Consider the following 11,365-nt stretch of genomic DNA (forward strand, 5'->3'; position numbering starts at 1 on the left):
ATCCTATATTAGGTTTATTAATGATATGTACTATTGTAGGTGACTTCTCATTGAATTCTTCCTTGTTAAAACATACATACATATGTATGTTTTTCAAGTAATCTCCTGATAGTCATGAGACTGGGGGTGCCTACATGTCTCTGTTTTGGGAACATACAGATTCTTGTTGTCTTATGATTCTTGCCGATGCAAACCAATCTATTGGATGACGGGGGAAGGTTCACGATAATGCCAAAAGACGTCCTGTGAGCCTCTGTATGTATTTAAGGAGGCAACTCTTCGCAGTCCAGGAGCAATTGCAAATGCAATTTGTATATCACGTTGTTGTTCTGACGCTGCTCCTTCTTTAAAGAATAAATGTTCATGATTAAATGATTTTACTTCACGGTGTCAAGTAAATATTTTCGTAACACCATGGTATCATTATATATGCCAAAACGCAGCGTTCCCTGTGATTTCCCCCTAGATCTCACATTCCTGCTGTAGATTAAAAAAAAGCTCCTATCTCCTTTAATGAATATTTCAAACAAAACACTTCTTTGAGTCCCATTGCCCTTGACACAGCAGGGCCCTGTTTCCATCACTAATGGGAAGTCTCACTTTTAGAGACTGGATTATAAGAATTGCAGGATGTTTTGTATTATTTCACCTTGCTGTGATTGTGATGCATCTCATCGTGTCTGCTTTGGTAGGATCTTGGTTTGGAAGGCACCTCGCTGAATGACATCTTATACAAAAACGCTGCCTTCCTCAACCTGGTGGACCCGATCTCACACGAGCTGCTGCTCAGCCTGGCTCGGGAGATGCAGTGTCCTAAGAAGGTCAGTTTACTTTGTTCTTCCTTTGTGTAACACTTGCAAAGTATCCACAGAGATCCAGTTTGAAATTGGTATTCTGCAAAACAAAGCCTTCTTCTAAAAATACACCCCTGAAGGTTTGCTTCTGTTAAATTAGATCAATGAAATTCAATCTGAGGATGGTATCGACTTGCATTTCTACAGACGGATGGTTAAAAGAAATCCTGCAGACACATGTTGGCCTACTTATGAACAGCTAGAAATAGGATAATCTATTTAATATGAATCCTCGACCATTATGTTTCTCTTATTTTCCTTCCAGCATTTTCTTTAATGCACTTTGTTAAATGTATAAAAGTATGTCTTGAGATCGCCTAACTAAATACTCATTAAACCAGAGTTACTTAAACGGGACATGTCATTTTCAGATTCATACTTGTATTCCCTCTCGTTAAGTCCCCCATCTGAAAATGCCCTGTCTGTTCTGGCTGGCTAGCAAGAATCAATGGTGAATACTAAATGATTGTGATGTAGCCAATGGCCACCAGCATGAACTGGAATTACCAGTGTTCACCAGTAGCTATGTTGAATCTCACCTCTCCTGTGTACTTCCTGTGTTTTCTCCCACCGATGTGATGAGATTTTCTTATTTTCTTGCTCCAACCAGGCAGGTAAATTGTGTTTTGTTCAGGAGTAGCTCAAGGCGCTACAAATAATAACAAACCCTTCTGTTAATGTGAAAGATCTTACGGGTACCGGTTGGTAAGTTTTAGAAAATGGGGAAAACTTCAGGGCCTGAAAGTGTGAAATAATGACTAGCAAAGATGTTTCCTCTTGAATATGCAAGCAATAAATCTCATTTTGAAAGCTGCTGTGTCACTACTGTTGGTCTCTTTGTTCTGCATCCCATTGTTATTCTCTTTCTGCACTGTTCTACAGGATGCAGACACCAGAAAGTCTTCTGATAAGATCTGCAGACAGCTGATCTACCACCTGACCCCGCACTCAAAGTGGCTGAGGCAGAGCATGTCCAGACGGAAATCCCAGGCCTGGTAAGCCCATCTGTCCAGACATCCAGTCTGTAATAAATCTGCAGCTACGCACAACAGTAGGGCTCGACTCTGCGTCAAGCTGGAGAGATTTCCATCTTTGTAGCTGTCATTGAACTAGGACGGAGCTCGCCACAGGCTGACCTGGTGGGAACGCCATGGTAACCACAGCTGTCAGTCATCTTTCTTTTTCAAGTGATATGGTCTGTGCAGTGGATGTGCATTGCCACTGGCCTCTCTCTCTCTCTCTCTCTCTCTCTCTCTCTCTCTCTCTCTCTCTCTCTCTCTTCAAAAGGGGCATAGCAACACATCTGTCCATCTGTTTGCTGAAGAAAAGCTGGAAGGGTTGTGTTATAATGTAATTATACTCCTCTTGATAAAAGACTGGATTCCTTTTGATGTGCAAATGATGAATAGAGAATTAGCCTGTGTACAAACCCAGGTGTATTCATAAACATGCTATCATCATTCTTTCTCATGTAATTGCTCATTCTACAGCTGAGTAGACAGCGCATATATAATGCGTTAATTTGCCGACGGTAAAAATAATTTCAGGATTGAGAAGGAGACAATGGGAACACAATGAGATGAGACCGGTTCATTGTGTCTCAATCTGAGGTAGCAACACGCAGTATCAGAGGACAGCAAAGATATATTTGCAGGGATTTGGCAGAAACCACTTTATAGTGCTCATTTAATTCAGAAGAGGAAAGACACAGGATTTAACTGACTCTCATAGCATCTGAAAATGTGCAGATGCGTACGATTGCTAAATTCCTAACTGAGGGGGCTTTTCTTTCTTTTTCCACTTAGTCATGAGAGAGAGAGAGAGAGAGAGAGAGAGAGAGAGAGAGAGAGAGAGAGAGAGAGAGAGAGAGGCTGACACAGCAGGAGCAACATTAATCATTAAAACAAAAATCCACCCTAAAACAGAATATGAATAGCCTACAGAAGCTGCTGTGAGCTCTGACAGCTTTGCCTGTCGTTGATGAAGAAATACCTGTCACAGTTAGAAAGAGAAGAGACGGCCAGGCCGCCACGTACTGTGAGAATGGAGAAACTTCTCCAAGAATCCACCTACCAGCACCTCTAAAGCTCACTAGATAACACAAATATCAGATTTGATCTGTTTTCTACTTTCAGATAGAGCCATGCTGCTGTTTACCCCCATATCCAGTCATTGTGCTAAGCTAACTGTCTCCTGACTCATACTTAGCTCACAGACATGAGAGTGGTATCCGTCTTCTTGTCTAATTCTCTGCATACAAAAGTGATTAAGCGTATTTCACAAAATATTGAATTATTCCTCCATCAAATAAGGATTTAAATGTCCCAATTTAGAAGAAAAGCATAACAAAATATTGTTTTAGGGTGGATTTGATCTCCCTTTAGCTTCCATCTTTGTTCAGCTGCAGGCAAACTGCCCTCATCTGTGCAAAAAATGCAACAATCCCACCTCTAAGAGATTTCTGTGTTCTCATAGGAAACAGAAATGGCTTAGTCCATTTTAATGCCACCGGATGGTTCACCCTTTCATTATCCAGCATTAGCACTGAAGACCGGCCGTTCTACAGACTGCACACACATTTCTATCTGAAATGCCCGACTGAATTAATGTCTGAATCTCACTAATCCTGTTAATCTATCTAACTAGTTTATTTGGGTTTTGCTACAAATGTTTATTTTTTTCCCACATTAAATGAGAGAGCTTGTCAATAAGCTTGATGGAAGCAGTGACCTAGAAATGCTGCCGAGGCACTCCCACAATAAGGGTAATTTCCTGTAAGCATATAAAAATCAGCAACAGTTTTGTGACCTTTTTTCTCTTAAATGTTCATACCACTATCTTCCTGTTTCATCCGCCTTTTCTGACCTTGTAATTCCTTTGTTCCTTTGTTATATAAACGCTCAATAACCAAAACTACCCTTTCGTAGCCGCTGCCCTTTTAGTTTCCACATCACCTGTTTATCACCTCAAATTGCCTAATAATCATTATGTTGTGCATTGTAGCATAATAGGCATGTTAAAGCTTACTCTGGGGCCCTTTAGTAATTTTACTGAGTGATTCAGCTTCAGGAAAATACAGAATAAGATACAGAAAGGAAAAGGTGGTCAGCCCACTTCCTCAGGTTGTGTTTTTGACCAAAACATCAAACAAAAAGATAAGGGGGTGATCATTATGTGCAGGAACTGCCTTTTTTCATATAGACTGTGAGCTGTGAGGTTGGATTCCCTGCACCATGAAGGACAAGGCAGTAGTGTGAGTCTGCCTGTGTCACTGCAGCACACTCCTCTATAGTCTTGCGTATATAATGCATCATCAATTGAATTGAAAATATAAATGAAATGTCATTGAGCAGATGTGATTAGACTGCTCATCTCGTGTCTCTCCTGTACAGTTTAGCTTGAGCCATCAGAGAGCTAGCATGAGTAATAGAGCAAGCCGTAAATGACTGCAGAAAACAAAAAGACAGGAGCAATGCAATGAAAGAAGCAAGATGCAAATAAACTCCTCAAAATTACTTATTTCAAAGTTGAAATAAAATGTGATTTTACCACCCACATTTAAACATTCTTTTCTTATTTTTCCAAATAGCATTTTCCCAAATCTCAATTAGGTTCAAAAAACACTCCAGTTATGAATATTTATGTTAATAAATAATGAGAGCAATTCCATTTACTCCAACTCAATTCAAATGCTGCCTCATTATATTACATCAATGACTGATGAGTAGTGATGGCGAGATGAAGCTTCCTGAAGCATTAAAGCTTTCCGTCCAATTGATTCGCTCGTGCCGAAGCTTCATGGGGCTTCATTTGCTCTACTGCGCCACCAAGTGGACAATACATGTAAAACAGGCAGAGTGATCATAACGACACCATGGCTTTGGTGTGTGAAGCTTTAAATTGAATAAATTATGTTTGTGACGCCAATACATCAATTATTAACTTATTATTATTGTGTCTATCTTTATGATATAATGGTGGGGTCAAAATCAAAACTCGAAACGAATTGGGAGAGGGTTGTGATGTGACTGTGGGTCAGTGGTTAGAATATCCGACTTTCAGTCAGAGCATCGGTGTTTCGAGCCTCGGCTCTGGTAGTCCATGTTGATGAGTACAATTCTTTAAGTAAAAATAAGAACTTTTCCACAGTGCTGGGCTTTTTGAGACTATTTCGCCTGCTTTATAAAATACCCTTTCACGGACACACATGACGCTGGTACAGAGAGGAAGGGGTAAATCCATTGAGTTTCGCTGCCCCTTATATTTCAATTCGCACGGCAAACACACAAACCATTTTCTGAATCAGTCACGTGGTGCGGGCGGCTCGCGAGGCTTCGAACGTCACCACATACGTCATCGAGACAAGCCTCGATACGCACTTCACCAAAATCTACCTGGATTACTCGACACGCGCATCGAAGCCTCGACACGAAAGGACACATCACTACTGATGAGCCACACGTCGAGACAAGAGACACGCTTTGCTTCCTCACTGTTTAAGTGGGAATACATAGACAAGTTCATTTTACACATCACATTAATTGATTACTTAATGGATTATGGATGTATATTTTTTAAGACTTCTTTATATATATATATATATATATATATATATATATATATATGTATATATATATATATATACATATATATATATATATATATGTATATATATACATATATATATATATATATGTATATATATATATATATACATATATATATATATATATGTATATATATATATATATATATGTATATATATGTATATATATATATATATATATATATATATATATATATATATACTTGCAGCCACTATTACTAAAATGTTGAAGTCATTTGTGTTAATACTGGCTTTAATTCAGCAGTTCATGTGGTGCACTTGTTGCCAGCGTTCTTGCGGATGTAAAGATGGCAAAAAAGACGGCCGCTAGAATTGATCAGTGTTTTCTGGTGTCAGATTAAGCTGGAGGATGAAGAATGAAAGAGGCTTCTGGGGAGGAAGATTTGGACATCCATTTTTCCTGAGCTCAAAAGGACAAAGGAAGGAGTTGTGTGATCAAAACCTATTCACACCTGGAGAGAAGCCTCTGCCAGGCTGCAGCCATTAGGCCTTCTGTGCCTCTGGAGAAAATTAGGGTTCTGTCATATAAAAGGCCAGACAATAGAGAGGGGAGGGCTATGCTTCACAAGACTTTGATAAAGATAGAGCAGTCTTAATAAATGTCTTATCTCATAGATTTTGTACTCAACAGCTGCTTAAACTATCCTTTAGCCTTGCTTCATGAGTGGGTTTTACACTATTTTTTTGTGTTTTATAATTAATATAAATGCTCCAAAGCATGACGTGTGTGCTCTTCAAGCCATCATCTGCTTCTAAAATAAAGCAGTCAATGCTGCTCAGGGCGCATCCATTTTCACCGGGTGCAAAAAAGCCTGTAAAGGTACTGCAGTGGATGTCACAGTAAAAAGTCAGTGGGGACCGGAGGGTGTTATAATTCAGTCTGACACCGAATCAGCGTTACAGGCCACTTCAGTAACAGCTCAAGTTAAACACACCACATCCTTTGCCCTTTTGAAAACAAAAGGCCAAAGGAAGGAGTGTGTAAATAATGCAAAACATTTTTGAGCTGCAATGTAGAGAAATCGCTACCGCTGCAGAAAGGTGTCAGAGTATCACTTGTGTTCACATTCAGCATCAAATCGATTGTATTCCACAATATCCTCAAAGGGTTTTGAGGTTTACGAAGCCTTGTGCTATGAGTTCATCCACCAAATCACACAGATACCCTGCACATATCACTCCCTACTCACACATTCAATGACTGTCATTCACTTCATAAATCACCTCAATATACTGCGTCACATACAAAAAAACATTCTCCTGAGACCCGGCAATTCATTTTTGTACACTGTAGTGCACATTGTGTTTTTGCTAATTCCTCTCATACTACACATGTCACTCTATTGAGTCCTGATGTTCCTTAGAGAGGACAACTGTAACTTTAAAATGTCATCACATGTGGGGGGGTGTGGCATTGCCAACTATCCTTGGCCAGTCTTTTCAAAATGGAAGCATCACAACAAGCAAATTTTATGGAAAAAGGAAAGGTAAGCATTATATTCATATTTAAAATGTGTTTTTGTGTTGTATTTGGAAGTAAACATCTAAGGAGTAATTTGAGTGAGTTTTCAGAGCTGAGCTTATTTATTGTCATAGGAAAAACAACTCATGTATTATTAATGTACACTGTAGTGCACGTCAGGATTTTGTAATTTTGTAATTTTTTTAGTAGAGCTCTATGACAGAGGCAGAGAGCATTCTTAACAGAATCATTGAGGGAGATTCAGACCTAGCCATATTAGAAGATGAGAGGGTGCGAGATCAGGTGAGGAGCCAGATGAAGTTGACCAACATGTAGGGCCAGAGGCTCGTCCTCTTTAGGCCAAAACCAACGTGTTCTGAGGCCTTCAACATTTTTTTAACATGTTAATTGTACTACATTATAGAGTGTGCTTTGTATTTGTATTTACATGATAGTATCCAAATAAGCCGTAGAGACTGGAGCCCAGAGCAGTCCTTCCAGCAGTACATTGATGATGATCTGTCTTTAACAAAGTCCTGTTGTACACCACAGTGCACATGTTGTAAAATTGTAATAAAGTAATGCTTAAAGAAATAATAATCTTTGCAATGTGTTTTTTTACCACCCAAACACTTAATTTATTAAACAAATATATATATATATACATCCAGTATTTAACACTTTTTTTCTTCCTGGGTCTCACAAGGATATATAACTAGTAAGCAGCCCGGTTACACAATCCTCTAAATGTGTTATTTTAATAATGGAAAGTAGTTATAAATGTTTAATCAGCATTGAAATACACACTGATAAACAATCAGCTAAGATATTGCAATAACATAATCGTAAGCAGAACTCTAAAAGCAAAACAATACCTTTTTCTCAAAGATATACTGTATTTGAAACTGTTTTTATAAAACATCGACATGTTGCTACACCACCAACCCGATCAATAGAAACAATATTTAGTTATGTTGACAAGCCACAATCCCTGATACAACAGTTAATCTTTGATTTCTTTCTCATTTCATTCTCCTCTGATTTGTCAGGACTAGCTAAATGTTTTTGTTTCAATGCACCATTGTCTTCTTTGCTACCTTGCAAACCAACAATTATGAATGTACAATTTTCAAAAACTTGCACTCCCTTTTGCTTTCGGAAAATCAAATGAAAAGTGTGTATGTGTTATGTTACATCATTCCAGGTCATATTTGAAGTAACTATTAGTTAATAGATGATCAAGTAAGGATTCTAACTTTCTAACAAAATAATGTATTAATGGGCCGCAACAAGAATTCATGATACATCATGCATTAGTGAAGCATTACTTATGTTTTGTAAACTTATTGTAAAGTGTTACCGACAATCAAGGTAGTGCAGTAGATCATATAAGAAATTAGAAGATCCTTTTCACCAAATGTAACCAAAATCTGTCCACAAGTTTTGTGGACATCTTGGTCACTAAAAAAGAAGCGTAATATAAACCATGACTTCTTTGGTGGAAACAATAACATCATCTCAACAGAGCATTTCCAAAAGAATATACTCCTTCCTTTCAGACCTGATAGTTATAGTGGCTTAGTAGCTTATATTCAAATGTAATCTTTTTCTAAAACACATCATAGTTTAAGTGTCAAGTACCAAACGGTTCTGCGCTGTAGGAGCTCTGTGCTCCTGTCTGTCAGAGCTTTAAACTCAAGCTGCTGGCTCGTTCGGATGTTTTGGCTCCTCTGTTTACACTAGTTAATCCCCATGCTGGAGTCTCTGTGTCAGCCTTCCGCTCCATGCCGGCCCAGTCACCCCCTGCTTTACACAGCACAGGAAACACAACATAAAACCAGGGCCTTGTTCCCAAGTCACATCCTTTCACCCCACAGCAAAAACCTTCACTGGTGTGTGTATCGTCAAAGAGTCATCTCAGTAATCTCACTCTCTTTTTCTTCATTGTCCTCAACAGTCTCAAGACAAGCCTACAGAAAAAGCTGTGCAGTGACTCGGTCGACCTGTCAGGCGTCGCCTTGTCCGCCCGCGATGTCCGACAAGTTGCCTTCTACCTCCAAAACAGCGGAGACAGCGTGGTGGCTGTAGACATCAGCTTCACTGAACTCCAGGACGAGAACCTGAAGATCCTCCTGCCTCTTCTCGCGTCGTTGCCCAAACTCAGCACCCTGGCTCTCAACGGTAACCGCCTCACCCTGTCTATACTCAAAGACCTCACAGAGATGCTCAAAGAACCCAAGATGTTCTCCAGCCTGGCCTGGATCGACCTGGGCAACAACGTGGATATTTTTACAATGCCTCAGCCGCTGCTGGTCGCGTTGCGTCGCCGCTGTAGCCTGAAGAGCAGTTTACCAACGATCTACGAGTACACAGAGGGTCAACCCTACTGTTACCACCTGGAGACGTCTATCGAGGAGTCCAGCCTCTATGAGGAGGAAGAGGAGGAGGAAGAGGCGGAGGATGACGTGGATGACGTGGGGAACAAACGTGAGCTGGAGCCGTGGAGTTTAGGGGAAAAGCAGCTCTCCAAAGACTTCACCCTTCACTACTGTGAGAGGTGATGGAGTATTCTCACTCTGAGGCTCTTTCAACTGTGGTTGAAACGTCGTCCCACAGTACTGTGTTACCTCCTTCGCCCTCTCGCCCTCACACCACGAGCCCAGTCACCCTTTGAGGCACAAGGGAGACCAGTTCCCACATTGTCTCGTTCCAACACAGCTACCAGGCTATTCCTAACCATCTCTTAACCCACACAAGACGAAAGTGAAGTGACGACGGTGGACTTACTGTGTTGGTGGATGGTGCTCTTGGGAACAAGGTGCGGTTTCATTGGAGGGAGGCTGGAAGAGTTAATGAACCGGTGTTCTCTCGCTCGTCTCTCGACTCTCTCTCTCTCTCTCTCCCCCCCTCCCTCCCCCCCCCCCCCCCCCCCCCCCCCTATCACTCTCTCTCTCCCTCCGATAGTGGCAGTTGAGGATCCAATCCCAAGGAGATTTAGATCAGTTGGTTGGATGGAGGAGTAGCATCCCGGCGGTGGCTGAAGTGGAACTCAAGTTAGTTTGGAAACAGAGGGTCTCTCTGGATTCTCTACCAGGACTGAGACTATCTCTGGCAGGCAGGGCCGAGCTCCACATTGTGTGTTCTCTGTTAATCTCTCAACAAAAGCTATGACACAAGTTCAACAGACTATACAGCCGACGACCTGTCACGTGACACCGGCAAAACTGCTCTGTCAAGACTTTTTGCGTTTTCCCCCCCTTTCCAAATGTCCACTTGTGAATACCCACGCAGCCCTTGTGTAGATGTAAATGAGGACACAAACCATGGTTCTCTTGTGTTTCCACGGGCTATTTTTGTGCACTTTTGGTGAACAAAGCAATCTTAGAAGACAACAGGTAGGACTCAACAATGGGTAGCTGTCACTGATTGTTTTTTATATTCACCTCTTTGTAATTATTGAGCTGTTGTAGTCATCACCACAGTGTTTCAGTGCATTTATAACACCACAGCAAAGTGTTAATATGGGACACCGAGCAGTGCTGCCCGTCTTACTGCCGTTTGTCTCTACAAACATGTTGTCATTTCCATTTATTTATGGCGTACTTCAGTGGCCATGTGTTTGTTATGCGACACAGCCATGACTGTTATCTATTGGTTATAGTCTATCTACAGTAGCACATAATGATTAAGTTAGACTGACTGAAAGCACTTTAAGGGGACTGATTTTTGTATTATTTCCTTTTCTCCATAGCATATACCTTGTGTACATTTATAACTAGAGATATTTACAAAGCGGAAGCTGAACGCATACCTCTTTAAGGTGAAATGATGTCCATATGGCTCATGATTGTTGGAAGAATCATTCACAAACAACATACACACATCATAAATGATATATAATAAATGTTTAAGTGTGTGTGTTATATGTGTTTGTAACAGTAAAATGTCTGATTACTGCTGTCATTATTTGTGTTGTTTTGGTGTTTCGTCTTGTGTCCGTCTCTGTAATTATAATAATGACTCTAATTATGAAACTGAATGCAATTATCTCCTCCTGTAAGCTTGAGCAGAAAACAAAAACACGGCTGAAGGGATTACACAGAAAAACAAGAAATAGTTCAGTAAACGTAAAGTACTCTCAGAGCATACACCTTTCATGTTGAATGTTCTATTTGAGTGATGGAGAGCACTGTCCACTTAGTTATGTTTTGTGTGTCAATGTCAAACTTGTAGCCAGTGTGTACTTGTCTCATGCCAATCACTGACTGCCAATAAAAGGACCAATCACAACTGAAAAGTGATATCTGGATTTGTTTTGACGATTTCGAGAATAAGTGTGATGAACTGTTGCAACGTCTGGGTCACGAGCAGAACATGCAGCTACTGGCAGAAACAATGAGAGGGTTTATTAATGCAGATTAG

General features: G+C 40.4%; 1 protein-coding gene across 1 annotated transcript in view; it reads left to right on the forward strand.

Annotated features, from left to right (window-relative positions):
* The window catches only part of lrrc75ba (leucine rich repeat containing 75Ba), a gene marked incomplete at both ends in the record, with an annotated part of 12,071 nt that extends 2,567 nt beyond the window's left edge, over window positions 1-9,504 (forward strand). The window contains 3 exons of the mRNA XM_079221843.1: window positions 693-821; window positions 1,737-1,849; window positions 8,901-9,504. Coding sequence (XP_079077969.1) covers window positions 693-821; window positions 1,737-1,849; window positions 8,901-9,504 — 846 coding nt within the window. The remainder of the gene's footprint in view (window positions 1-692; window positions 822-1,736; window positions 1,850-8,900) is intronic.
* Window positions 9,505-11,365: the final 1,861 nt, after the last annotated feature.

The sequence above is a fragment of the Taurulus bubalis genome (assembly GCF_910589615.1).
Source record: "Taurulus bubalis genome assembly, chromosome: 8".
Lineage (NCBI taxonomy): Eukaryota > Metazoa > Chordata > Actinopteri > Perciformes > Cottidae > Taurulus > Taurulus bubalis.